General features: G+C 36.4%; 3 protein-coding genes across 6 annotated transcripts in view; 2 read left to right on the forward strand and 1 right to left on the reverse strand.

The window, feature by feature from the left end:
• LOC125801395 (zinc finger protein 239-like) overlaps positions 1–25,941 on the reverse strand; it is a 250,068-nt gene that overhangs the window by 59,772 nt on the left and 164,355 nt on the right. The window lies entirely within an intron of this gene.
• LOC111196682 (NLR family CARD domain-containing protein 3) lies at positions 10,133–23,093 on the forward strand (the record flags this gene model as incomplete). Its single annotated transcript, XM_049477404.1, has 3 exons — positions 10,133–11,937; positions 13,719–13,892; positions 22,817–23,093. Coding segments are annotated over 3 exons (2,151 nt in total), but the record flags the coding sequence as incomplete, so codon positions are not given.
• LOC125801651 (neoverrucotoxin subunit alpha-like) lies at positions 24,600–25,855 on the forward strand. The gene is made up of 3 exons (XM_049478430.1): positions 24,600–24,604; positions 24,718–24,767; positions 25,146–25,855. The coding sequence occupies exons 1-3, from the start codon at positions 24,600–24,602 to the stop codon at positions 25,760–25,762; spliced, it is 672 nt and encodes a 223-aa protein (XP_049334387.1). The 3' UTR covers positions 25,763–25,855.

The following is a 25,941-nucleotide window of genomic DNA, read 5'->3' on the forward strand; positions in this document are numbered from 1 at the left end:
CAGTTAATTTCAGCACATTTAAATTTTGTTATAAAGTCCTATAATTTTTATTTGATTTTTAATTGCTAAGTTCAAAAATAGAGGATCATTTCATCCCATCCAGATGTCTTCTGTTTTATCCAAATTGAATTTTGCTCCTGCTACATCTTCATAAATTCTATAATCCTGAGCTCTTTCTGATTTCTTATGATTACTGTGATGTCGTCATCAGTAAAGTCTGTAAGTTTAAAAGATTCTTTACCTAAGATATCAATTTCTTTAATTCTGGTATCATTTTTAATTTTATTTAAAGAGGACTAACTGCTAACACACACATAATACTGCACTTAAAGAGCAGCCTTGTTTGACTCCTCTATGTGTCTCAAATTCTGTTAAAATCCCATTTTACATTAATTTGAGCTGCTGATTTTTCATATAATAACTTGATCTTATGAAGGAAATTTGGTGGAAAACCACAGTGCTGCAAATCATTCCATAAATATTTCCTGGACACATAGTCAAAAGCCTTTTTCTGATCTAAAGTAATTATCTAAAATTCCTTATCATTATTTTATTCATTCATTTATTATAAATCAAGGTAATCACAGACTTATAGAACAAGTCATTCATTTTCCCATCTCTAATGCCTTTATTAAAATAATTTTGTAATAAACTATAATAATGTCTTATAACATTTCGGAGGTTAACCGTCTGGTCCTGGAGTTTTCCCATCATGTAAATCCTTATTTACTTCAACAATTTCTTCCTTTGTAATTGGTTGATATTGACGAGAGGTCCTCTGCTTGTAATTTTGGACAGTCTGATAAAAATTGTGATTTTTTTCCTTTATTTTTTCCTTTATAATTTTCTGCTTTTCTTTTTTGTTTTCTATTACATTCCCATGCTCATCTCTAATCCCTTTAATCATTTTCATTTCTCTTATCATTTATCCGTTTAATAACATTTCCTGTGTTTCCTGAGCAGCTATTATCCATACCTGCTTAAAGTTGTACATTTTTAAAATGTTTATTCATCTTAGACATTTCTGACTTTAATTTAAAAGATGATCTTAATCTTCTATAGTTTTATCTCTTTTGCTTTGAATTTCCACATATTCTGCTGTAAGTTTACTGTAAAATTAATTTTGTTCACTATTTAATTTTTCACATTTATGTATCAGAAACATTTTAATCTGACTTTTTAAAGTATCCCATAATTTTGCATTAGAGTGGGTTTAAACTTCCACATCTTTAGTTTTTCTAATTTTTAGTAATATTTTTAGGCACTGTGTGTTTCCCTTCCAGAACCCCCGTTGTTCTCTGATTCCCAGATTTAATTTTACATGAGTTCAATTGTATAATTTAGGACCTTTATATCTTTAGTAACATATATTCTATCAATGCGTGTTTTAACTCGAGAATCAAAACGAGTAAAGTCTCAAGAGGAAAAAGTTCTCTAAAGGAATCTTTTAGTCCATGTTATACTTATCCCAGTAATTTCCCTTCTCCTGTAATATTAACTGTATTATCTGCAACCCTGTCTTTCAGACAAGTCACCACATAATACTACAGGCAAAACCTACAGACAGGATTTGATACAATTTTTAGAAATTCTATTTTTATTTTCTAAAAGACTTTGATGTCCAATATGTGGTGTCAGAAAGGTTTTGGGTATACGTTTACATTTTGGATAAGGTCATTTAAAAAAAAATCAATGCTTCCTTGTATTTTTTTTTTTTTTTTACAAATTTTGTACCTTGTTTGTCAAGACCCTGGTGAATCAGGAAATGTAGAACATGACTGATTTTTCATCACCAGCATCCATACACACGTTTTTTTTTTTTTTTTTACCATTTTTGTCAGCATTTGATGTTCTCAAATGGAACTTAAATAATGGAAATAAAAGACTGGAGGTGAATTATTGTTTCAGTTCAGTTTAAACCCTGATTTATCATTGTGCTCTATGTAAAACTTAAGATACAATGATTTAGAGTGTAGTTGGTGCAAATCACATGAAAATTAGCATAAAATTGCATCTGCATAAAGGGGTTATAGTCATTTTCATTTGATTGTGGGACCCGTCCTTCATATTTCTCCACTTTCTGATGATACTTGACCAGTCGCTGTCTGAACTTTCATCTGAATTTGATTCTTCACCCTCTTCATAAAGCTCCTCTTAAGACACTTCTTTTTTCCACTTCTCCACTCTGGACTGATTTAGACACTTGCTCTTCCTCTAGGATCTTGATAGTGTTGATGATCGTACCTTGAACTTGCATCTGTCCCGTCTCTATCTCTGTAGATGCCCTGGATTCTGTGTGTTTTAGATCACTTGGTCTTGGAAAGCCTAGTCTTTGCTTGAATTTGTTGGCGTAGGATTTAGGGCATGTGAAATATTTGTGTCCCACGTCTGAACACAAAGTACAAATGGCAGCGTTGTCTCATTCCACTCTAGTCTTAGAAAGGAACCACAGGTTATTTGTTTAATCCGCACTTCACTCCAGCAGCCACAATTAACAGAAACACAGACTGCTGTTAGGCTCCGCCTCCAAATGAGTGAACGTACACAAGGCAGTGATAACCAATCAAAATAATCATTTAACCAAATGATCTACAGCATCTATACGCAGTTTCACTTGATGCTTCATACCACGTTCCACGATTATCCACTGGTTTAACTGCAGGCTTCAGAATATCACAGCAATGTTTTAAATATAGCTCAGAGTCATAATCTGAGATGTGTCCAGTCCAGAATTTTACAAGTGTCTTTACATCCATGCTGGTAGAGGAAAAAAAATCTTTCCAGTTTTGTTTTGTTGGTTATTTCAAACAATTGATTTATAGAATAATAAATCGATTCCATCAGCTTTACATTCTCCAATAGAAAAGAAGAAATAACCATTATCCCACATTTTTGGGGGGATTTTCTATATCTTCATATGTATTTAGTTTTGTTTACTGTAAACACAACACAACAAATCTCTGCTATTTTTTTTAAATATACTTAATTTCTCATTCCTGTTCTTTTTATACTGAATCCCCCAACACTGCATAGTGCAATATTAGGTCAGACAGAGGAGATAAAGAAATGTTTATTTCTTTTACTTTTTCTTAGTGTATTGTTCATTCTGCTTCTAACCTCCTTTTTTAGGTTTTCTTTTCCGTTTCTTTTTGTTGGATGCAGCAGCCCCTGTGCGTATGTATGGTGGTAGATCTTGTCATAGATGGAAGGAGAGGTGATGAAGAAGGAGGAGGAACTTGGTTTGCTTGTGTTTCGGCTGCTGCAGACTCGTACTCCTCGCTGCTGTATCCTTCAGACGAGGTGCTGGTGTTCGGATTTCCTCCGTCTGTCTCTCCGCTGCTGCTGCTGCTGCTTCCGCTGCTACTTAAATCTTCATGATGACTCATTTCCATCCTCTACTCTTTCACTTCCATTGTAGAGAGCTTCACTTGGACCTGGTTCCTCCACTGCGTCTGGTAGAACTCGGTTTGGGTGACTGATCATTGGACGTGTTGTTAGAGGGATTTAATTTCTTCAGAAACTACTTCCTCTTTTTGTTTCCACTTACTGTCCACACAGTCACCATTATTAAAATACACACCTAAAAATTTTATTTGCTCTTTATCTGGAACATCAACTCATTTAGATTTAGCCATATTAAGCTTTGCACCAGAAACTTTTTTATTACATTTATAATATTCCATTATAATGTCTAAGTCTTTTTTTGTTGTAATAAAAACTGTAATATCATCTGCATAAACTGTGATTTTAACTAAATAATCTCCTCTTTTAATACCTTGTATTCTTTCATCATTATGGCTAGAACGTAAAGGGCAGAACTCAGAGGATAATCTTGTTTTATTCCTCCTATCGGCCTCTCTTATTGCTCCACTCATTCATTAAGTTTTTGAGGTAAAGTTTGTTGAATTTTTAAGAGTGCAGGTACGTAACAGTTTTAGATTTTATCCTGACGTAATTTTTTTTATCTGACTTAATGACCAACATTCAACCTGAAATGAATTTCTATTGACATTGGTGATCAGCTGGATAGTGAAGCTTTTATCCTCCAGTTAGACCAGGAGCTCACCACTCACCCTGCTACTCCTACCATGTCCAACTGTTAGTCCTCATTTACTTGTTTTCATTAAAAATATAACTTTATGAAATGTGATTGTAACATTAACACCATGTGAGCATTTTTTTGGTTTTACTGAAAATTGAGAAAAAAATGTTAATCCTATGAATGCTCTGTAAGTTCATATAAATCAGCAATTTCTGAACAATATCACCACAGTTTTTGACATGTTTTTCTATAATTTACATATATTTGACACACTGGACCAAAAAAAATCCATGTGATGTCAACCACCCTTATATAAAATGCAGAACATCTCAAAGACACTAGATGGAGGCAGTGCTCCTTTCTCCCAGCATTATTATCACAGTGCACACAAATGCAGTATAGTCACGTCAGAGTATAAAATTAACCAACTGTTTTTTATTTTAAAAAATGTATTTAAGAGGTAAATGAAATTATTTAGTGATTTTTGTTAGTTTGTTTCTAAATAGCTTATTATTATTTTTTTGTTTTGTTTTGTTTTGTTTGTCATTTACCTTTATGTAACCCTTAAATAAGTAATGACAGTGAGCTCAGGCTGTTTAATGCAGTCATAGAAAACAGAATCATCTTGAAAAACTCATGAGAACGTTATAAAATGTGGGGCAGATCATGCGCAGTGCGGGGAGGAGCACTTTTGGACGGGTAGCAGAACTCGGCAGAACACCGGTCTGAAAACTGTGTGGGAGAAACTTCAGACTCATGTATATTTAAACATTCCATTCAGCCCTATGATATGATTGGCTTACAATACCCAAAAACGAGCAATAGCTCCGCCCACCCAGCGTCTATTCGCTGTAAGATAGCAAGGGGGCGGGACTTAGAGGGAGACAGGTGAGACTCAGGTGAAGGAGAGTGAAAGTAAGTTCAGTCTCCGCCATTAGAAGAGGACAGAAGTCCGGATTCACACGGTAAGTTCAGAACTGAAGAGAATGTAGAACAGAACCGTGTAGCTTAAAGTCAGAACCGGTTCTTTAAGATCAGCTCAGTGTCCGATTCCACTGGAAGAACCAGGATCAGCATGGAGATCTGAACCGGGCCTGGATCAGACCTGGACCTGGTCTAGATCAGACCGTCTGGAGAACAATCAGCTGTAAGTCAAGTCAAGTAGTTTTATTGTCAATACTGCATAGTATTGACAATAAAATAAGGAGAGTAACGTAATTTCAGTTCTCTGTATGTCCTGTACATATGCAGTATTGACAATAAAACTACTTGACTTGACTTATACGGAGCACAAGATCACGTGGAGAGTTGGTGTTTTTAATCCTGCTGTTTTATATTATACTTAAATAATCTCTCTATTCTGATTCAGTAACATAACATGTTCAGTTCAGTTTACTGCGGAACCTCTGAAGAGGCAGTTCAGCCGGAACCGGGAGTCTGTTGCCATGGCTACTGAGGACGCCATCTCCGTGAGCTCTGTGTGAACTGTGGGTAACGAATCAACTGACTCGGTTGACTCATTCGATTCACTTTCGCTGACTGAGTGGAGTAATAAGTGCACCAACATACCGGTCCAAAAAAAAGCGCTTGAACTGTTGATCTGGGTGTTTTACCTCTTAATGGTGATGTTTCATACGTATCATATAAAAACCAAGGGTTGTTTTATTTGGGTATTTTATTTTTACTTTATTTTATTAACCAGAGTTTAGAGAAAAACACGGTGTTACGTTTGATTTATATATCTAAAGGGGGAGTGTTTTGTGTTATTTATGAGATTTTATTTTATTTCTCTTCATATAAGTAAAACAAAGTTTGAGAGCTAAATTAATAGCTCCACTTTTATTTTCACTAAGTCACGTGGGTTTGGCTCTTGTCTTTGTAAGGTATTGAAATGTTTATGGAGGCACCATTTTATTATCTAAACAGTGTTAGCTTATTCAGCTAAAGGTTATCTGGTTATTTGCAACCAATATCAATTTGAGGTGTAGGCCCCCCTAAATTTATATTGGGCGTCTTTAGGGAGGGGTCACATGTATATTTATAATGTTGTGTAATGCAGTAATATTCCTAATAATAATTAAACTATAATCATTATAATAACAGTAAATTATTCTGTAATCTGTAGAATAATGTGTAATGAGGGTAAATCACACTGTTATGTATCGTTCTCTGTTTGTTTTGTTTTTATCAGGTTTATCAGGTTTTGTTTAATGCAGTTCTGATGATAATGTCATTATTGTAAGAATAAAGGTTTTATTGTAACGGCTGATCTGTTCTCAGGGGTCGGTGTCGGCAGTGTTCAGCTGTGTGTGAATGAAGAAGAGTAAATGATGGATCTTCAGAACTCCAGCAGTGGAGGAGAGTAGTTTTGTATTGTAATGGTTTCAGCTCTAATCCTGGAGCTGTGATCTGCATATTTTACAGTTTTAAAATATTGAGAACAGAGTTTCTCCTGGACCAGAGTCAGAACCCTGTGCTGTATTTAAACACAGAGAAACACTTAACAAAGCCAGTTATTCTTCTAGTAGAAAGTGTTTCTAATCTGTATTTAAAGTACATGTCTGCCTTTAATATCTAATTGTTAATATTAATAATATGTTTCCTTCTGGCACAGTAACAGTATTAGGTGGTTGCTGTAGTGATTTTATGCTGTTGCTAGGTGGATGCTATGGTATGGGGTGGTTGCACATTTATGTTACAAAATATGGTCCATATATTTTAACATAAATGTTTCGATTTGCTCAAAATCTGGATCGGATTTGTCTCTAGTGAAAGTGAACTCTGCATCAGATCCATTGTGAGGATCCGTCTCGGATTTTACCTCACGCTGTCTGGGTTTACATTAGCATTAGAAATGAGGAAATCCTGATGTGCTGCATTTATATAGATCAGATGGAAGTGATTGGGTTTGATATTAAAGCTGTGGAATGAAGCTTCTCACAGAAATACTTGTTCTATTCTGTTCTGATCTGTATCTCTGTTAGAGTTCAGTATAAAAAATATACCTTTTAGTTTATAATACAGTATAATTGTGTAATTGTGTAGCTCTTACCAATACATGTTATTAACTAGACACAGATCTATAAAATACATATAGTAAATATGATCTAATCAGGTGATGACATTGTGACATCATAACAAACACACAAATATATTCAACAGTATTGTTAAAGAAATTAAAATATGTATATTTATTAGACAAGCGTTTTTCAGTTTGGGGCAGCTGACAGAAAGCTTCGGGACGCTTCTGGGCCGGTCATGAAGAAGTTAGTCTGGAACCTGTGAATAAGTTTTAGTAAAGGAACACATTACTCCACACTTTACTCTCATCATGGATCATCATGAAGATCTGTTTACAGGGAGAAGAGAGCAGCATCTCCAGCCCCCAGTGGAGTGTCTATGAAGAGTGACTGGTCCATGAGGATTCCTCTAAAGTTCAGCAGTGGAGGAGGAAGCTCTGGGTCTCGGTACATCACTGCACTAAACTACTGTTCTGTTCTGAGAGTGAAGCTCTTCAGTTCCTGATCTTTATTAAAGATGTGCTGTGTGTTGGAGTTTCACTGTGTAAATGCTGGAGTTTCACTGTGTTTAATGTTAACAGAACTAAAACCCAGAGAGGAGCTTCTCCAGAACCCAGCTGTGTTTCTATGAAGAGCGACGCGTCCATGGGGAATCGTACTAATTTCAGCAGTGAAGATATGACCTCTGAGTGAGTGACACATCAAAACCCTTTCACTGATTTACTAAAATGTACATTTTTAAAGCATAACACACACACACACACACTGATAAAAACAAAACAATTTTTTCAGAAAAAAGTATTATATTGTAATAAACTGCACTTAACAATATATTAAATATTTAATACCTTGACACAAAAAAAACATAAATTCATCAGTTCAAATATCGAACAGTGCACATGTGTGTAAACCATGTGACCTACCAGATATTCTAGAGTAAATAAATTCATCAGTGTGAAATTTGCTAAACAAAGTTATATTTATATTAGTGATATCAATCAAATTAAAATGAATTGTATTAATGGAAACAATGATCTGTGATTTAATCTGTATTTATTTATTTATTTATTTATTCATTTATTTATTTTTAGTGGTGGTTATTCCCTTGGGAAGGGAACAACAATTGTTGTGTCTGGCAGACTAGATCTAGACTAGGATCTAATGTCAGTATAAATTAGAATATTTTAATGTGCTTTAATGGATGAAATAAGAGTATATAATCCATATTTTATCTTCAACAACCTGGTAAGAAGAAACCTGCTATCAGCTGAGTGTGTGTGTGTGTGTGTGTGTGTGTGTGTGAGAGAGAGAGAGAGAGAGCACAACAGAGAGAAAGATTTCAACACAATGACGGTGTGTGAACAGTTTGGAGGAAAATGAAGCGTGAATGAAAGTGATTGGCTCACGTGACAGCACAAGTAACTACGAGCATTTAATCATTTAATTATATGTAATTATATGTAATTATTGTTGATTGTAGAATAAATTAAGCATTGACTCAGTGGTTCAAAGCAACTTTTTTTTCAACTTTTTTTATCCGTGCCTCAAAATGTTAGATAAAGGGTGACATAATTGCAAAAATCTTTATTTACCTTTATAAATCTTTATTATTAGAAAGTTAAGAAAGTGTTGGTTTAATGCAGGTTTATGTTTTACTTTAATCTGATTTTCTGTTATTCTTTATTTTATTAATAATAACATATTTAGTTGAAACAAAAGCTTTTTAGATCAGAACATTTATTCATGTGGCTTACAGTGTGGTTTTCTTGTTATCCACAGTAAGAAGAAAATAAAGAGTTACAGGAAAAAACTGGACCACATATTTAAGGTTAGACCTAAACTATATATTTTATGGGGTTCTCTCTGATTTCTTTTACATTTCAGTTTAATTTCACTTTAAAATTTTGATAATCATAATTAATTTACCTTCAGTTTATGGAGCATTATAACCGTTATATTATAATGTTATAGGAGAACTTCTGTGTAAAATTTACTCTTTGTGCAGTAAAACATGATAAAAAGTAAGAAAAGCACACCTCCGCTCTCCTACAGCTTTCTGAGATACAGTAATTTTATGCTTTTTGCCCCACACTCTTTACAAAGCCCGCTTTGGGGCATATTTTGCCTCTGCAGATAAATCGCTTACTACACCGTTATTCAGCTCAAAGTAGCTTTGCTACAATCCGGAAGCCCTGACATTTAAAACGAGGCATTAACGAGGCACTTTTTCAGTGCACAAGAACCTTATTAAAAAACAATGTTTACATCCCATGCTGCTAGCTTTTAGCTCTGGGCACCACCATCACGGTACTGATAATGACAGACACAGCCGGCACCCAGTGCATAGGGGAGGTGTGCTATTCAACAAAGGTAAATACTCATTTTTATCATATTTTACTACACCCAAAGTCAATTTTACACTGCAATTCTCCTTTAATGCTGATGCTATATGATGCTACTCAGTAACATGATGTTTAAATCCTTCTACAGACCAAAGCATCCATTACTCATTTTGTCCTCAGATCAGTGTCATCATCTCTTTCTCTGTACTGCTTTACTGATTCTCTGATGTTTGTTCTTAATCAGAAGCTGCAGGAGAAGTTTATCTCTCTAGTGAAGAATGAGCTGAACACATTTAAGAAGCTCCTGAGTCCAGATTACCCAGCATGCACTGAGGGAGAGGTGGATGAAGATCAGAAGAAGGGGGTGCTGAAGGTCACACTGCACATCCTGAGGAGCATGAATGAGACAGACCTCGCCAACATACTAGAGAGCAGTAAGAGTTCAGGGACGTGACTATGGGTACCAACTAGTGCTAATTTATTTTCTCAGTGAAGTCTCAAAGGAAAAACATTAATTAATTTGATTCTATAATTGTAGAATAACTGTAGTCCTTAAACTTAACACTTACTGATTTTTAAGGGACACCATGAATACATCTAAAGCAATTACAGCTGCTACAAAAACACCAATACATCCTTTACTTTAAAGTAGTGTACCATGTGTCCTACACTGAGATCTAATGCATGATCACGGCTAATTATGTTTTTCATATTTTCTTCCTCTGTTTTCAGAATTGGCCCCAGCATGTCAACGAAAAATCAAATTCAAGCTAAGAGATAAATATCAGAGAATTAATGAAGGAATTTCAGGCTATGGAAAGTCAACACTTCTGAGTAAGATCTACACAGAGCTCTACATCACAGAGGGAGGGGTTGGAGATGTCAATCAGGAACATGAGGTGAAACAGATTGAAACTGCATCCAGGAAAAAAACAACACAGGAAAGATCAATCAAATGCAACAACATCTTTAAACCCTTACCAGAACAGAAACGACCCATCAGAACTGTACTGACTAAAGGAGTTGCTGGAATTGGAAAAACAGTCTCTGTGCAGAAGTACATTCTGGACTGGTCTGAAGGAAAAGTAAATCAGGACATTCTCTTCATATTTCCACTTCCTTTTAGAGAGCTGAATCTGATGAAGGAGAAGAAGCTCAGTCTGGTAAATCTTCTTCAGAGCTTTTTCCCAGAAACACAAGATTTAAAACCAAGACATTACAAGAGCTACAAGATCATGTTCATTTTTGATGGTCTGGATGAGTGTCGACTGCCTCTGGATTTCCAGAACAATGAGAACTTGATGAATATAGAAGAGCAAACCTCAGTGGATGTTCTGCTGACGAACCTCATCAAGGGGAATCTGCTTCCCTCTGCTCTCCTCTGGATCACCTCTCGACCAGCAGCGGTCAATCAGATCCCTCCTGAGTGTTTTGACCAGGTAACAGAAGTGCGGGGTTTCAGTGACCCTCAGAAACAGGAGTACTTCAGTAAGAGGATCAGAGATCAGGACCTGGCTAACAAAGTCTTCACACACATCAGGTCTTCAAGAAGCCTCTACATCATGTGCCACATACCGGTCTTCTGCTGGATTACAGCCACTGTTCTAGAGAGAATGCTGAGTGAAGCTGAGAGTGGAGAAATTCCCAGAACCCTGACGCAGATGTTCACACACTTCCTGATCTTTCAGATCAAACACAAGAGCCAGAAGTACAGTGGGAATAGTGACACTGATCCTCAGCAGACTAGAACAAGTATCCTGGCTCTGGGGAAACTGGCATTCCAGCAGCTGGAGAAAGGAAACCTGATCTTCTATGAGGAAGATCTAAGAGAGAGTGGCATCAATATTAGAGAAGTGTCAGTGTACTCAGGAGTGTGTACCCAGATCTTCAGGGAGGAACATGAGCTGCACCTCGGGAAGGTGTTCAGCTTTGTGCATCTGAGCGTTCAGGAGTTTCTTGCTGCTTTATATGCATTTCTCTGCTTCATTGACAGAAGCGTTCTGAATCAGCAAACCACTAAAAACCAAAACACTGAACTATCTGAACTCTTCAGCAGGTCATCGATGACTGACTTCCTCAGCAGTGCCATAGACAGAGCCTTACAGAGTGAGAGTGGACACCTTGACCTGTTCCTTCGTTTCCTCCTAGGTCTCTCACTGCAGTCTAATCAGAATCTATTACGAGTCGTACTGACCCAGACAGAGAGGATCTCTCACAGCAATGAGGAAACCATCAAATACATCAAGAAGAAGATTGAGGAGAACTCATCTCCAGAGAAATCCATCAATCTGTTCCACTGTCTAAATGAACTGAATGATCATTCTCTGGTGCAGGAAGTGCAGAAATACCTGAGTGGAGGTGGTGACCGTCGTCTTCAACAGGCCAGCCTCTCTCCTGCTCAGTGGTCAGCTCTGGCGTTTGTGTTGGTGAACTCAGAAGAAGAGCTGGAGGAGTTTAACCTCAGTAAATATGATCCATCAGAGGAGTGTCTTCTGAGGCTGCTGCCAGTAGTTAAAATATCCAGAAGAGTTGTGTGAGTATTTTTATTCAGGCCTTCACACAGTTTTTAATCAACTGCTGATGTGTAGAATGAGTTTCCATTTAATCACTGGTGGATTCACATTATTTACATTGTTACATATAAGCATGCATTATCCTTTGTGTGTAATAATAATCAAACCATCATTTTAATGTAAACAGTACGTGAAGTTTCTGTCTTAGACTGATTAAATACAATCTTAAAAAAAGGTTTTGGGCAAGTTATATGTTTTTTGTTGCACATCTCTTGCATCTTGCATCTCAATATGCTTTGGAGAAATGATGATTAGCAATAGAACATAACAATTTTATATAGAACATACATTTTAAGTGTCTGTATTTATTTGTAACTTATATATGTGGGAGAAGGTGTAATGTTTTTCCAGAGTTCCAGAGTGGAGATTTCTGCATGTTAACTGTTTCAGTATAAAGAAACACCAGCTAAGGATTTGTCAATCCATTCAAAGATTCTTCTTTGGGCTTATTGTGAAATCATTTGTTTATTCTTGATTTTTAGCCTAGCTTCATTTAATCTTGGAGTAAAGATGTGTGAAGATCTGGAATCAGTTTTAAACCTGGAAAACTCCCCCCTGAAAGAGCTGGACCTCAGTAACAATGACCTGCAGGATTCAGCAGTGGAGCTGCTCTCTGCTGGACTGAAGAGTTCACACTGTAAACTGCAGATTCTCAGGTCAGTGTTTCTGTGATTTTTCATTTAAAATCATTTGGGACGTCAGCGTTTAAATATTAACATACGCTGTTAAGTTGGAATCAGTAACGCGTTACTATTTTTTAACCCAAGTTTTATTTCAGCACCAAGTTTGACCCCAACTTCTGCCGTAATCTGCCCCGTAATCTCTGTTTGTTTTTGTCTCTCTCCATTTGTTTCTTTCTTTCTCTCTCTCTCTCCGTTTGTGCCAAAAGTTTTACACAAAAAAATTAAATCCGCAAACAAAATGTTAAAAATCAAAAGCAAAAATTGTTTGTTGCAAATTCAAAAGAAAAAAAATATATAGCAAATATTTTAAATATACTTGGTTACTTTATTTTAGTTTGGATTTTGTCAGTCTTTGCTTTAATTTTTGTGTTTTTGTGATTTTTTTTGCATTTTTCTGTTAAAGAATTTTGCTTCAGGAATCTCTCCTTTGCTTCTGCTTTAGTTTTTTGCGGACAGCTTCCAGTGCACAGCAGCAGATACTTTTACAAATAAATTTCATACAGACGTTCTGTTCAATGTTATATTATGTTATATTATTCTCTGTTTCACTCCATTAAAAAGCTTACATTAGCGTGATGTGCTAAATATTCATGCACAAAGTAGGTAACTAGCTAACTCACTAGCTCAATGACTAGGTAACTCACTAGCACACTGAGTAGGTAACAATCTAATTCACTAGCTCACTGAGTAGATAAGTAGCTAACTCAATAACACACTGACTATGTAACTTACTAGTTCACTGACTAGGCAACCCACTAGCTCACTGATGTATGTGGGAGAAGGTGTAATGTTTTTTTCCAGAGTTTAACTTGGAAAATAGAATAAATTCACACACTGCTAAAAGCCTTTCTTGTTTTTCTGTTTTGTTAAACATTTTATTTTCTATTTTAACTCATTATAATCTGTCCCAGAGCTTTTGGTGAACTGTATGCCCATGCTGATCACAAATAAAGTGGAGATTTCTGCATGTTAACTATTTCAGTATAAAGAAACACTAGCTCTTTAAATATTCTTCTTTGGGTTTATTGTAAAATCATTTATATATTCTTGTTTTTTAGACTAGCTTCATGTAATCTTGGAGTAAAGACGTGTGAAAATCTGGAATCAGTTATAAACCTGGAAAACTCCCCCCTGAAAGAGCTGGACCTCAGTAACAACGACCTGCAGGATTCAGGAGTGGAGCTGCTCTCTGCTGGACTGAAGAGTTCACAATGTAAACTGCAGATTCTCAGGTCAGTGTTTCTGTGATTTTTCATTTGAAATTATTAGGGCTGTCAGCTTTAAATCATTAACATACTTTGTTAAGTTGGAATCAGTAACGCATTACTATTTTTTTAACCCAAGTTTTATTTCGGCACCAAGTTTGACCCCAACTTCTGCTGTAATCTGCTCCGCCTCCACCCAACATGCAGATTTCTTTTCTGGTTAAACGACTGAAACACTTTAATGCGGTGTCCAGCTGTAACAATCCGGTTCAGATTTCCAGCTCAGAGCTTTGTTGCTCTCTCTCCATTTCTCTGTTTGTGTTTGTCCCTCCCCATTTGTTTTTCTCTCTCTCTCTCTCTCTCTCTCTCTCTCTCTCTCTCTCTCTCTCCGTTTGTGCCAAAAGTTTTACACAACAAAAATAAAATCCACAATCAAAATGTTAGGAATCAAAAGCAAATATTGTATGTTACAAATTCAAAAGAGAAAAAATATATAGCAAATATATATGTTTAAATATACTTGTTTACTTTATTATACTTTACAGTTATTTGAAAATTATATCAGTTTGGATTTTGCCAGTCTTTGCTTTTCTTTTTGTGTTTTTGTGAATTTTTTGTGGAGTTTTTTTATTTTTCTGTTAAAGACTTTTGCTTCTGGAATCTCTCCTTTGCTTCTGCTTTAGTTTTTTTCTTCTGAGTTTTGGCACACTTTTCACAGGTGGGCGGGGCTTAGAAGAAGGCGTTCCCCTTGAACCTCCATTGGTCAGCTGGTTCTGGACTGACCACTGAGACTCACCATGCCCACCCCGCTAATTTCAAGCGTCCTTCCAAACACGGAGAGCAAAAAGCTTCTAGTGCACAGCAGCAGCAGATTGTGTTTACAATTAAATTTTATTCAAATGTTCTGTTTAATGTTATATTATGTTATATTATTCTCTGTTTCACTCCATTAAAAAGCTCACATTAGCGTGCTAAATTTTCATGCACAAAGTAGGTAACTAGCTAACTCACTAGCTCAATGACTAGGTAACTCACTAGCTCACTGAGTAGGTAACTCACTAGTTCACTGACTAGGTAACTAGCTAACTCACTAGCTCACTGGCTAATTAACTCACTAGTTCAGTGAAGAGGTAACTATCTCATTCACTAGCTCACTGACTATGTAACTATCATACTTTGTGCATGAATATTTAGCACATCTCGCTAATGTGAGCTTTTTAATGGAGTGAAACAGAGAATAATATAACATTGAACAGAATGTTTGTATGAAATTTAATTGTTAAAGTATCTGCTGCTGCTGTGCACTGGAAGCTGTTCGCTGTAAAGGATAATAACTGTAAAGGATAATAAAGTAACCAAGTATATTTAAACATATATATTTGCTATATATTTTTCTCTTTTGAATTTGTAACATACAATTTTTGATTTTGATTCCTAACATTTTATTTTTTGCCCGCCACCCCTCTTCGGAGAACCATTAAGACTTTATTCTTATTAATACAAACCTCTGATAACTGAGGTCACTGTGCAGAGGGAGGACATAACGATGTGTATATATACAAATTAAACCAAATAGAAAACAATATATAGGAGAAGAGAAGAGAGATATAAAAAAACACAAAAGAAGAAGTTGTGCCCTTGAAAAAAAAGTTATTATAATATATATAAAATATATAAAAATTATTATAGTATGGCTTCCTATATTTTTCCATTTATCCATCCCTAACATAATAACAAAAAAATAAGTAAGTAAATAAAAATAGCTAAATGTCTTAAATGTTGAATGTGTTATGTGACTGTGTGCATGTGTGTGTGTGTAGGAACATTCATGTAGTGTTGATATATGGATGATGTGGTTATAGATACAGGGGTGATACCGTTCCGGTGCCGCGCCAGAAATCAGGCGTAGCGTGGCTCTGAAAAGGAAAAAAAAAAAAACCTCTGCGCAACAATAAGTGAGCTCCGCGATACAGTTAAAAAGATCTGCGTGTTACAAGATTGGGGTTCATGTCCCTTTAAGAAATGTATGTGAAGCACACTATATTTTGTTTAGATCAGTTTGGCGGAGGCAGCGGCAGTGTGTGATTAGGAGCAAATTAGGGTTAGGTGGCTGCTGCTTCGTCTCTCTCCGCCTCGTGTTAGGCTAGTTAACATCCACGGCTCTCCCCTCTGTTCTCTGAATGCTAGCTACGTTTATGTTTGAGTGCTTAGAACTGCTAATAAATGAAAGAAGTGCTTGGGAACTCACCCTGGACTCCTGTGACTTGCTTTGAAAGAAAACCAAGTGAAGTAAAAGTGGGTATCACCCTAGAGCAGTTATCTCTAGCCCAAAGAACTACAAGTTCCACTGGTTCCCGTCCACGGCCGGGTGAAACAACTGCCAGGAGAAAAAAGGTGACATGCGCGACATTAGGTAAGTTCCGCGGTACAGTTAAAAAGCTCCGCGCGACAGTAGGTGAACTCCACGGTACAGTTAAAAAGCTCTGCACGACAGTAGGTGAACTCCGCGGTACAGTTAAAAAGCTCCGAGCGACAGTAGTTGAACTCTGCGGTACAGTTAAAAAGCTTCGCGGTACAGTTAAAAATCTTGTGGCTCAGGAGGTCGCAGGTTCGAACCCCCACTCATGCAGCTTTGCCATCAAGCTGTCGGTGCTCAGAAGGAGCAAAATTGGCTCTGCTCCCTCTGGGTGGGTAGATGGTGCTCTCTCCCCACATCACTCCAAGGGTGATGTCTGTAGCACAGGGCATCTGTGAGCTGATGTACCGGAGCCGAGCCGCTGCGCTTTCCTTCAAGCGCACTGTGATGCTGCTTGGCAATGCTGCATCAGCAGCAGCTCGAAAAGAAGCGGTGGCTGACTTCACATGTATCGGAGGAAGCATGTGTTAGTCTTCACCCTCCTGGTGTGTTGGGGCATCACTAGTGATAGGGGGAGTCCTAATGAGTGGGTTGGGTAATTGGCCGTGTAAATTGGGGAGAAAATGGGAAAAAAAACTTTGTGGCTGTGTTACATTGATGAGTGTTTTCCAGTTTTAAGAAATGAATTCAAGATTAGTTAACCATGCTAGAAATTCTTCATTCATTATTGTGGATTTGTCACTATGTTGCAAAAAGATTTAATACAGTAAGGAACCTAAGTTTATTGTTTTAAACAAATGTTCTATTTGTTTAAATTGTCCTTTCACTAATAGTTACTGTGCACATTTTAATGTTTTATTTTATAGTTACGGCTGGTACACAGAGGCGTCTCCGCTTTCCGACGCTGCAGGTCAGCAGGCAGTAGGCTTTCTATTCGCGATGTCTTCAGAATTTGCAAAAATAAAAATAAATGATTCTCAGAGCTTCATTCAAGCTTCCACAGCAGTAGAGTTTAGATTATCAGCCCGAGTCTGACCCGATTCCCGACCTGTACTCACACATGCGCTCCTCCACTTCGCATTACGCACTTGTCTTACAGAGCTTTGTGTAGCTAAATAGCCAACAAAATGGAGCCCTCTGAAGCTAAATTTGCTCCAATGCAAGGACAGTCAGTGGTATGGAGCTAATACAAGTTAATTGTTGATAGAAACAACACGTTCGTAGAGTGTGTTAAGTGCAGAGTGCTATACGCTTAAAATAAAGGCTATAAAATAAGGCTATATGCTTAAAATAAAATAAAAAATCTTTTGTTCTGAAAGTATTTCATATTCTTATATATTGTTAATTATATATTTATAAATTATAATAATTATTAAGTTATTAAAAAGAAATGAATTATAAATTATTGTTATTGTTATTTTGGTTTAATGAGTGTGCAGGGAATAGCCATTTTTTGTGTTTTTGCACAGGCTATTTGCTAAATATTAAAATGTTTCTTTGTTAAGAAAGTAATTTATATTCCTAAACCATGTTAAATGATATTAAATTAGAGGAAGGTCATTCAGATATAATTTTTGTGGATCATTTCGCATTGTTGGTGTTTTAATCTTTTGGAAATCTGTTCTTAATACAGTTTATTTTTTTAAATAATAGGTCTTCTTCAACACCATTCTGAACAGATTTTGCTCATTTAAACAGCCCCCCTCCCAAAAAAAAAAAAAAAAACTCAGCTTTAATGCTCTACTTAATAAATTATAAAAAGTCGGGTTTTAATTGGGTCGTTGGGTCGGGCTCGTGCATATTCATTCCTCATGTTTACAAAAAAAAACACTGCATTTTAAAATTATTTTTATGGTGTTCCAGTTCTTGTATTCTTCCTCTTAGTGCTTCCTTCTCATTTGCATTTCTAACTGCATACGCTGGTATTTGTTTTTACAGCTAGAATCGAACATGGACAGTTTCCATACCAAGATGGAAATGATCTGTGTTTTCGTGAATAACACTGTAGACATAAGGCAAAAATAAAAAAACATTATCTAAAATATGACAATAAGGTCATACACAGACTATAAAAATGTTTGAATAATGTGTCAACATTTACGCCTACGTGCTGTATGTTGTGCCCCCCCCCCCCCCCCCTTGGAACAGGAAAAAAAAGTTCAGGCTCAGGATTTTTTTTCACTATCACCCCTGTAGATTTATAATGGATGTGTGTAGGTTATCTGTTAAAGACTGATGGAGTCACTGATGTAGGAGGTTGTTTAATGCTGACCAGGTTTTTATGTGTTCATGAGTTCTGTTTTTGAGAGATGCAGATATTTTTTCCATTTCTATGTGTTCTGTGAGTGAGTTTTCCAATTGACTGATGGTGATTTTTTTCCCTTGATTTCCAGTTTGTGTGAATTGTTTTTTTGGCGATGGTTAGCACCACCAAAAGTGCTCTGCTTTCCTCCTGGTTTAGGTTTGTGGTTCATGTGTTAAGCAGGCAGAGTGATGGGGATGGAGAGATTGGCTGTTTAAATAGTGGAGTTAGCCAAGTTATAACAAGCTGCCAGAAGTGTTTGATTGGTGGGCAGTACCATAGAGCATGAATGTAATTGTCTGGAGTGTTTAGTGAGCAGTGTATGCAGATTTCTGAATCTACTAGTCCCATTTTATGTAGCTTTTGCTTAGTGTAGTGAACCCTGTGAATTACTTTATATTGTATAAGGTGGAGGTTAGTATTGTTAGACATGGTGAATGTGTTTTCCATAATGTTTCTCCAGAAATCAGCATTGGGGGTAATTAATATATCTTCTTCCCATTTTTTATTGGGATAGCCACTGTTTGGTCTAATTTGAATAAAAGCCTATATATTTTTGATAGAATTTTGTCTGAAGAAGAGATATTAAGGAATTCTGAAATTGGTGGGCTAAGTTCTAGTATTGGGTAATCTTTTATTTTTGTGTTTAACATAGATCTAAGTTGGAGCTGTTCCAAAAACTGGTTCCTCTCAATGCTATATTTCTGGGTTAGATGTGAGAAAGTAGGCAAGTTATTGTTGTGTAGAACGTGGTGTAAATGTGTAATACCTTTTCCTTTCCATTTTTGTAGTTTTGGGTTTTTTTGGTGTCGGGAAGTCGGGGTTGTGCCATATGGGTGAGTAATTAGTGGGTGCACGTCTAGTGTTTGTGTTCTTGTGAATTTTCCACCAAGCTGTCAGAGTTGATGATATCATTGAGTTTTTTAAACAAGGGTGGCGATTGATTGTTGTGCTAATAAATGGTAAGTCTGAGATTTGTATTTCATTAATTGATGTTTGTTCTACTTTTCTCCATATTTCATCAGTTTGATTTGGTTTTATCCATTAAATACTTAAATGTACTTTAATTGGTTTGCAGAGGTATTGTTGGAAATTTGGAGCTTCTAGGCCTCCCTGAGTTCTTTGTTTTTGTAATGTGGTTAATTTGATTCTGGGTGGTTTATTTTTCCAGTAGAATTTAGAGATGATTGCGAATTCTGTGGGAAAGCCATCTGGTCCTGGTGCTTTGTTATTAGGCATCTTACGGAGGGCTTTATGGAGTTCTTCTGATGTTATTGGCTTTTCTAATATGTTTTTTTGTTCTTCAGTTAGTTTGGGTAGGTGTATATTATTGAGGAAAGTGTGAATATCTATTTGGTCTGGATCGTGTTCTGGTGAGCATAGATTTTTAATAGAATTTCCCAAATACTTGATTAATTTCATTTCATGTTTGGCTGATTAGTCTGGTCTCATCTTTGATTGATGGAATTGTTGTTTTTTTCTTTGTTTTACTTGGTAAGCTAAGAATTTACCTGATTTGTTATTGTGATTTAAATTGTTTATATCTTAGTCGTTGTGTTAAAACTTGAGTCCTCTTGTTTATAAGTTCATTATACTGTGATTCGCATTCTTTTAACTCTTTTTTATCTTTTATCTGATGGGTTTTTATCATTTCATTTGACAATTCCCTGATTTACATTTTTACTCTCAGACAAACTTCCATTGTAGTAAACCCTCTGACTCCTATCTTAAAGATAACTTTTAAACCATGCTATTACAGTTGGATTTATCCCATAACAGTCTAGTTTTTTTAATAGCAAATCGTGATTCAACACATCAAACGTAGCACTTAGATCTAAAAGAACTGCTCCGACAAATTTTATTTTTCCTTCCAGTTCTTTTAACTAATCATCGTTCATCTGAATTAATGCAGTGGCTGTTTAATGTCCTCTTCTATAAGCATGCTGAGAGTTAGTTAATAGGTTGTTCTAACATAAGTAATTTTGAACCCTAGATGTTATTACCTTCTCTAATAATTTGCCCAAGACTGGTAGTAAACTTATAGGTCTGCTGTTGGGTCCATGAACCTTTGTTGTCTAGGTAGAGGAATCACTTTTGCTTCCTTCCACAATGATGGGTATATACCCTTCTCTGTACTTAAATAAAAAAATAGCAAACTGCTTTAGTTATGTATTTCATTGCCATTTTTAAAATTTTCCCCTCTAAATTATCAATTCCAAAGTTCTTTCATTTTGTATCGTACTAATGAATTTTTTCACCTCTTTCCCGTATTCTTTTCCGTTTTTAAATTGACAATTTTTCTCCTTCATAATTGACTCCCTTATCCTTCTACATGACTGTTCGTCATGTAATTTGCTCATCTTTCTTTAAAGGATTTGTGTCTTTTTAATAAAATAGTCATTAAAATAATTAGCAATTGAGTCAGGTTTTCTTATAAATGATCCCTCTACCTCAATAGAAAATGGCGCCAAATTTCCCTTCCTACCCAATATACTATTCACGGTCTTCCATAGTTCCTTTCCATTGTTGAGTGAAACCCCAATCCTATCTGTATAATAATCCTTTTTCTTTTTCCTATTAAGTCTACACAATTTCTCATTTTACAATATTCCTTCCATGAATTAGTACGTCCATTCTGACATATGGGCAAAACACAAAAAAACTACAGAAATGACTAAAAATGAAAGTTTAGTCTTAGTAGGCATACAATGCTGGATGGTGCATAAAGATAGACAAGATTTCAGAGTTTCTGAGAGGTCTTTCTTTGACATTTGTTGAATGGTTTCCAATAGTTAAATGAGCTGTTTTATTAATGAAGGTGCTGTAGTCTACATGAAAGATTCTTTTGATATACAAATGTTGGCATTGTAAATTGTCTTAAGTAATATGAAATGTTCTTGAAAATAAACATTCTTTTCATAATGTAGCATTGTGTGTAAGTGTAAGCTAATAAGTCTTCCTAAACCCTTGCTTAACTGAACTGCTTAACTTTCATAAAAAAATGCATTTTTATCATATATTTGATGTCATATCACATTGCAGTAATGATACATTTTTGTGGACTTCATCTAAAAAATGCTAATAAAATATGCAATAAAATGGAACAAATGTTCTGAAAATAATATTCATAGTAAGTTTAGACCTTAATCTTAAATCCTCAAAAGGAAATTTGTTGTTAAATGCATTTTGAACATTTTCATACTGGATGTCCTCTGAATCAGGATTTTGAGAGAATGACCCGAGTAAGTGGGAGTGGAAGAAAGAGAAAGAACGAGAGAGAAAGTTTAGGGGAAATATATATACACATTATGGATCAATTTTATGAGGTTAAAAATTAAAGAGTTAAAGAAATTTAGTTATGATTTTGTCACGATATAGCTGAACATAAAGTTTGTTGACGTAGACAAAGGCTATTTTCCCTTCTTTTGTGAGTTCTTTCCTCACGGCGGACAGTTTTCTGTGTCTGTCAAGGATTTCACGGGGGAGCGGGTTGTTAATTCCCCGGTCTGTTCCTCTAAGTTACCTTCCTTTGCTCATGATGAGCTCTGTATGTTTATAATGCTCAACCTTAGCCTAACATTTTGATTGCGGATTTTATTTTTTTGTTTAAAACTTTGGCACAAAATTCTCTCCATAAAATACCCACTGTAAAAACTTTCGTCTTACGAAAAACAAATGCGATTAATCAAAGAATTTTGGTAGGTTTCATTGGATTGCATTTTTAATCGATGGACACCACTAGAAATTCTACATGTATAAATGTGTAAATATTCAGGTGTTTACAATGATGATAACAAATCACACAAGAAAAAGTGTTTAACGAAAGTCAGAGTATACCAAACAAACAAATACATAGTCTTCGGCAGTCATCTAAAGAATGTCCAACTTGAATGATCATTTGAAATATATCACACATTGATTACAAAATTGTGATGCACGAGCAAAAACAATTTTAGAAAAAGTTAATATGAACTTTGGTCCACATCAATGCTAATGCCGTATTCACAGAGATGCTTACTGTTGAGGTTTGGGTTTCATGAATTTGTTAATCTGTGTCAACTGTGTTAAGAAACTTTAATTTTCTATAGATATTTTTTCTGATTTTGTAGTGTTATTTAAAAAATCTGATTATATTTATTGAGCAATTGACACCACTAGGATGCTTGAAACTGGCGGGGTGGGCGTGGTCAGTCTCAGACAAGGGTTCAGGGAACCCTTCAGTCCAGAACAAGCTGACCAATGGGGATTCAAGGTGAATGCCTTCTTCTAAGCCCCGTCTTGCTCTGTCTGCAGATTATCTGGTTGTATGATCACAGAGAAAGGCTGTTGTTCTCTGGCTTCAGCTCTAAACCCCTCCCACCTGAAAGAGCTGGATCTGACCTACAACCACCCAGGAGAGTCAGGAGTGAAGCTGCTTTCTGACAGACTGGAGGATCCACACTGCAATCTGGAGAAACTCGGGTAGGTCTGAACTGATAATTATGTTATCAACTTATTGTAAGATAAATATTGTTGTACATGTTGTACATATTTGTCACTCTCGATATTGTCTGTTGTGCTCTTTCCTGTGTGTGCGCTGTGCCTCACAGGAAAACAAATTGTTGAGAAAGTTAGGGGTTAATGCTGTGACACATTTGGGACCTGTAGTAAATCTATTTGTAGTCACCAGGTAAACACGGTGGAGCAGAATGTAACCTTCATTCTGTCATTCTGTTTTTTTTTTCGTTTACACAGACACTGTTCATTTTTTATGCCCAAGCTATCTGCACTGAATGCCAAGTACTTCGCTTTCTGAAAAAAAAAAGAAACCAAGGTTTAGGTTTTACTCCAGAACAGGTGGAAAAGTTTAGCTGGTTCTGGTCAAGGAGACAGTGATGGAGAGCTGTCCTGAGCATCGAGTCAGGATAAAAGTTAAAAACTGATCCCCCACTAACTTTATACACACTGAGAGTCAAGCACCCCAGCAACCAGCCCATGTCTTTATGGTTAAAATAAACAGTGACTGCAAAACCAGAATCCTTTCTGAACACTTAGGGCCCTAACCTACACCCTGTGCAAGGTGGTCTTGATGCTTATTGCTATCTTACTCCCACCAACAGTGTATTTTCATGCTCTTCACCTGTCTTGTTTAAACAGCAACGGTGATTTTGAATATATCTACGCCAATGAAAAACATTGGTCAATTCCAGGTAGCTGTGCCATTTAAATAGCAATACGCCAAAGTCAGACCGCATCTGGCTCTTAACGGGAATGGCAAGTGACATGGTGATTGGTTTATTTCACATTTTGAGCCTCTTTGGAGCAACTTTTCCTATCGTAAAGACACAGTGACACACCCTAAATCAAGCTGCATGGTGCACAACTGACAGCTCACCTACGGATCACTAAAATAGACCCCTTAATTTCTAAAGAGATCCCATTTATGTGATTGACTTGGTTTTTTGGCTTTATTTAAAAATGTTGTCTTTGTTACATTTAAAATTTTAGAAGTTTTCTAATGACCAGTGGCATAAAATTATTTTGAAATCATGATGAAAATACTTTTTGCACAATAATTCCTTGAAAAATGCATGGTTCAATAAAAACAGTTGTTGTGACAGGACTCAGGTATGAATATGAATGCAAAAAACATACTTTTGTAAAGTTTAACCCTTTTCTGCAAGCCCACAGGAAACCATTTTATCTTATCTAGGAGACCATTTTCACCCAGTTTCTTTCTTATTATTGAATCATTAACACTGATCTTAACTGAGGCGAGTGAGATCCTGCAGTTCTTTAAATGTTGTTCTGGGTTCTTCCTGGATGAGTTGTTCATGCCCTTTTGGAGTAATTTCTGTAGCTCAGTCACTCCTGGGAACTTTAACCACTGTGCCTTGTTTTCTCCATTTGTGAATAAAAGCTCTAATAAAAATAATACTACATATCGTGCATATAAAGCAGAATAAGATACAGCAAATATTAAAACTTTATACATGCAGACAAAAATATATTTAGAGAAGTAAGAGTTAATCTTCCTTAATCTTCCGTTTTTAATCTGATTTTATGCAGTGTGCATTGCAGTTCTGTACTTTACAACATGAGGTCACTAATTTCCACTCTCTCAAATGTTCACTCGTTTTCACGCAAAATATTTCTTCATAAATCAGTTTCTAAAAATCTCACACTGTGCTGATCTGTGTGTGTGTGTGTGTGTTTAGTGTGGAACATGGAGGGAAGATCAGAATCAAACCTGGATTAAAAAAATGTAAGTTACACACACATTCGCATACACACAAACTACAAACAAACACTACACACACACACTAAATTAACACTACACACACTAAATTAACACCACACACACACTCACAGTACAAACACTCACACATACACTCTACATACAAACAATATACACAAACACACACCCTACATAGAAACAATACATACAAACACTACATACACACCCAAATACACATATATCACTACACACACTAAATATAACACTACACACACATTAAATACAACACTACACACACACAATAAATATAGCACTACACACACACACACACTGAATAGAACACTACACACACTCTAAATATAACACTACACACTAAATACACTCTGTGTGTGTTCTTGTGTTCAGACGGCTGTGATTTCACTCTGGATCTGAACACAGCGCAGCGTCGTCTCTCTCTGAGTGAGGAGAACAGGAGGGTGGAGTTTAGAGAGAAGCTGCAGTCGTATCCTGATCATCCAGAGAGATTTGATTGGTATCAGCAGGTTCTGAGTAGAGAGAGAGTTACTGGTGTTACTGGACGCTGTTACTGGGAGGCTGAGTGGAGCGGAGGAGGAGGAGCTGAAGTAGCTCTGAGTTATAAAACCATCAGCAGGAAAGGAGACGGATTGAACTGTAAGTTTGGAGAGAATATAAACTCCTGGAGTCTGTTCTGCTCTGATAACAGATACTCTGTTCAACACAATAATAACAGAACTGATCTCTCCACTCCTCCCTCCGGCTGTAGGAGAGTAGGAGTGTATGTGGACTGTCCCTCCGGCACTCTGTCCTTCTACAGAGTCTCCTCTGATACACACACACCCTCTCACACTCTCACACACTTACACACTCTCACACACTCACCCTCACCCTCACACACTCTCACACACTTACACACGTTCTACACCACCTTCACTCAGCCCCTCTATGCAGGGTTTTTGGTTTATGGTTCTGGCTCTTCAGTGCGTCTGTGTAAGATAGAATAACCCTGTGTGTAACAGAGATTCGGTGTGTGTGTGTGTGTGTGTTTACAATGCTATACTTGTGAGGACCACCGCAAGTTTTAGACCTTTTGAGTGAGGACATTTTCGGGAAGTGAGGACATTTTGCCGGTGCTCACCCGTTTTTCATTGCAATCGCCTCCTTATAGCCTCCTGATGCTCCT

Source organism: Astyanax mexicanus, chromosome 4 (genome assembly GCF_023375975.1).
Source record: "Astyanax mexicanus isolate ESR-SI-001 chromosome 4, AstMex3_surface, whole genome shotgun sequence".
NCBI classification, from domain to species: domain Eukaryota; kingdom Metazoa; phylum Chordata; class Actinopteri; order Characiformes; family Acestrorhamphidae; genus Astyanax; species Astyanax mexicanus.

What these genes read in the sequence shown, in the direction of transcription:
- LOC125801651 (XM_049478430.1), top strand. An exon ending in CAAACCTGGATTAAAAAAAT is followed by an intron (nt 24,768 to 25,145) that starts GTAAGTTACACA and finishes TCTTGTGTTCAG; the next exon opens with ACGGCTGTGATTTCACTCTG.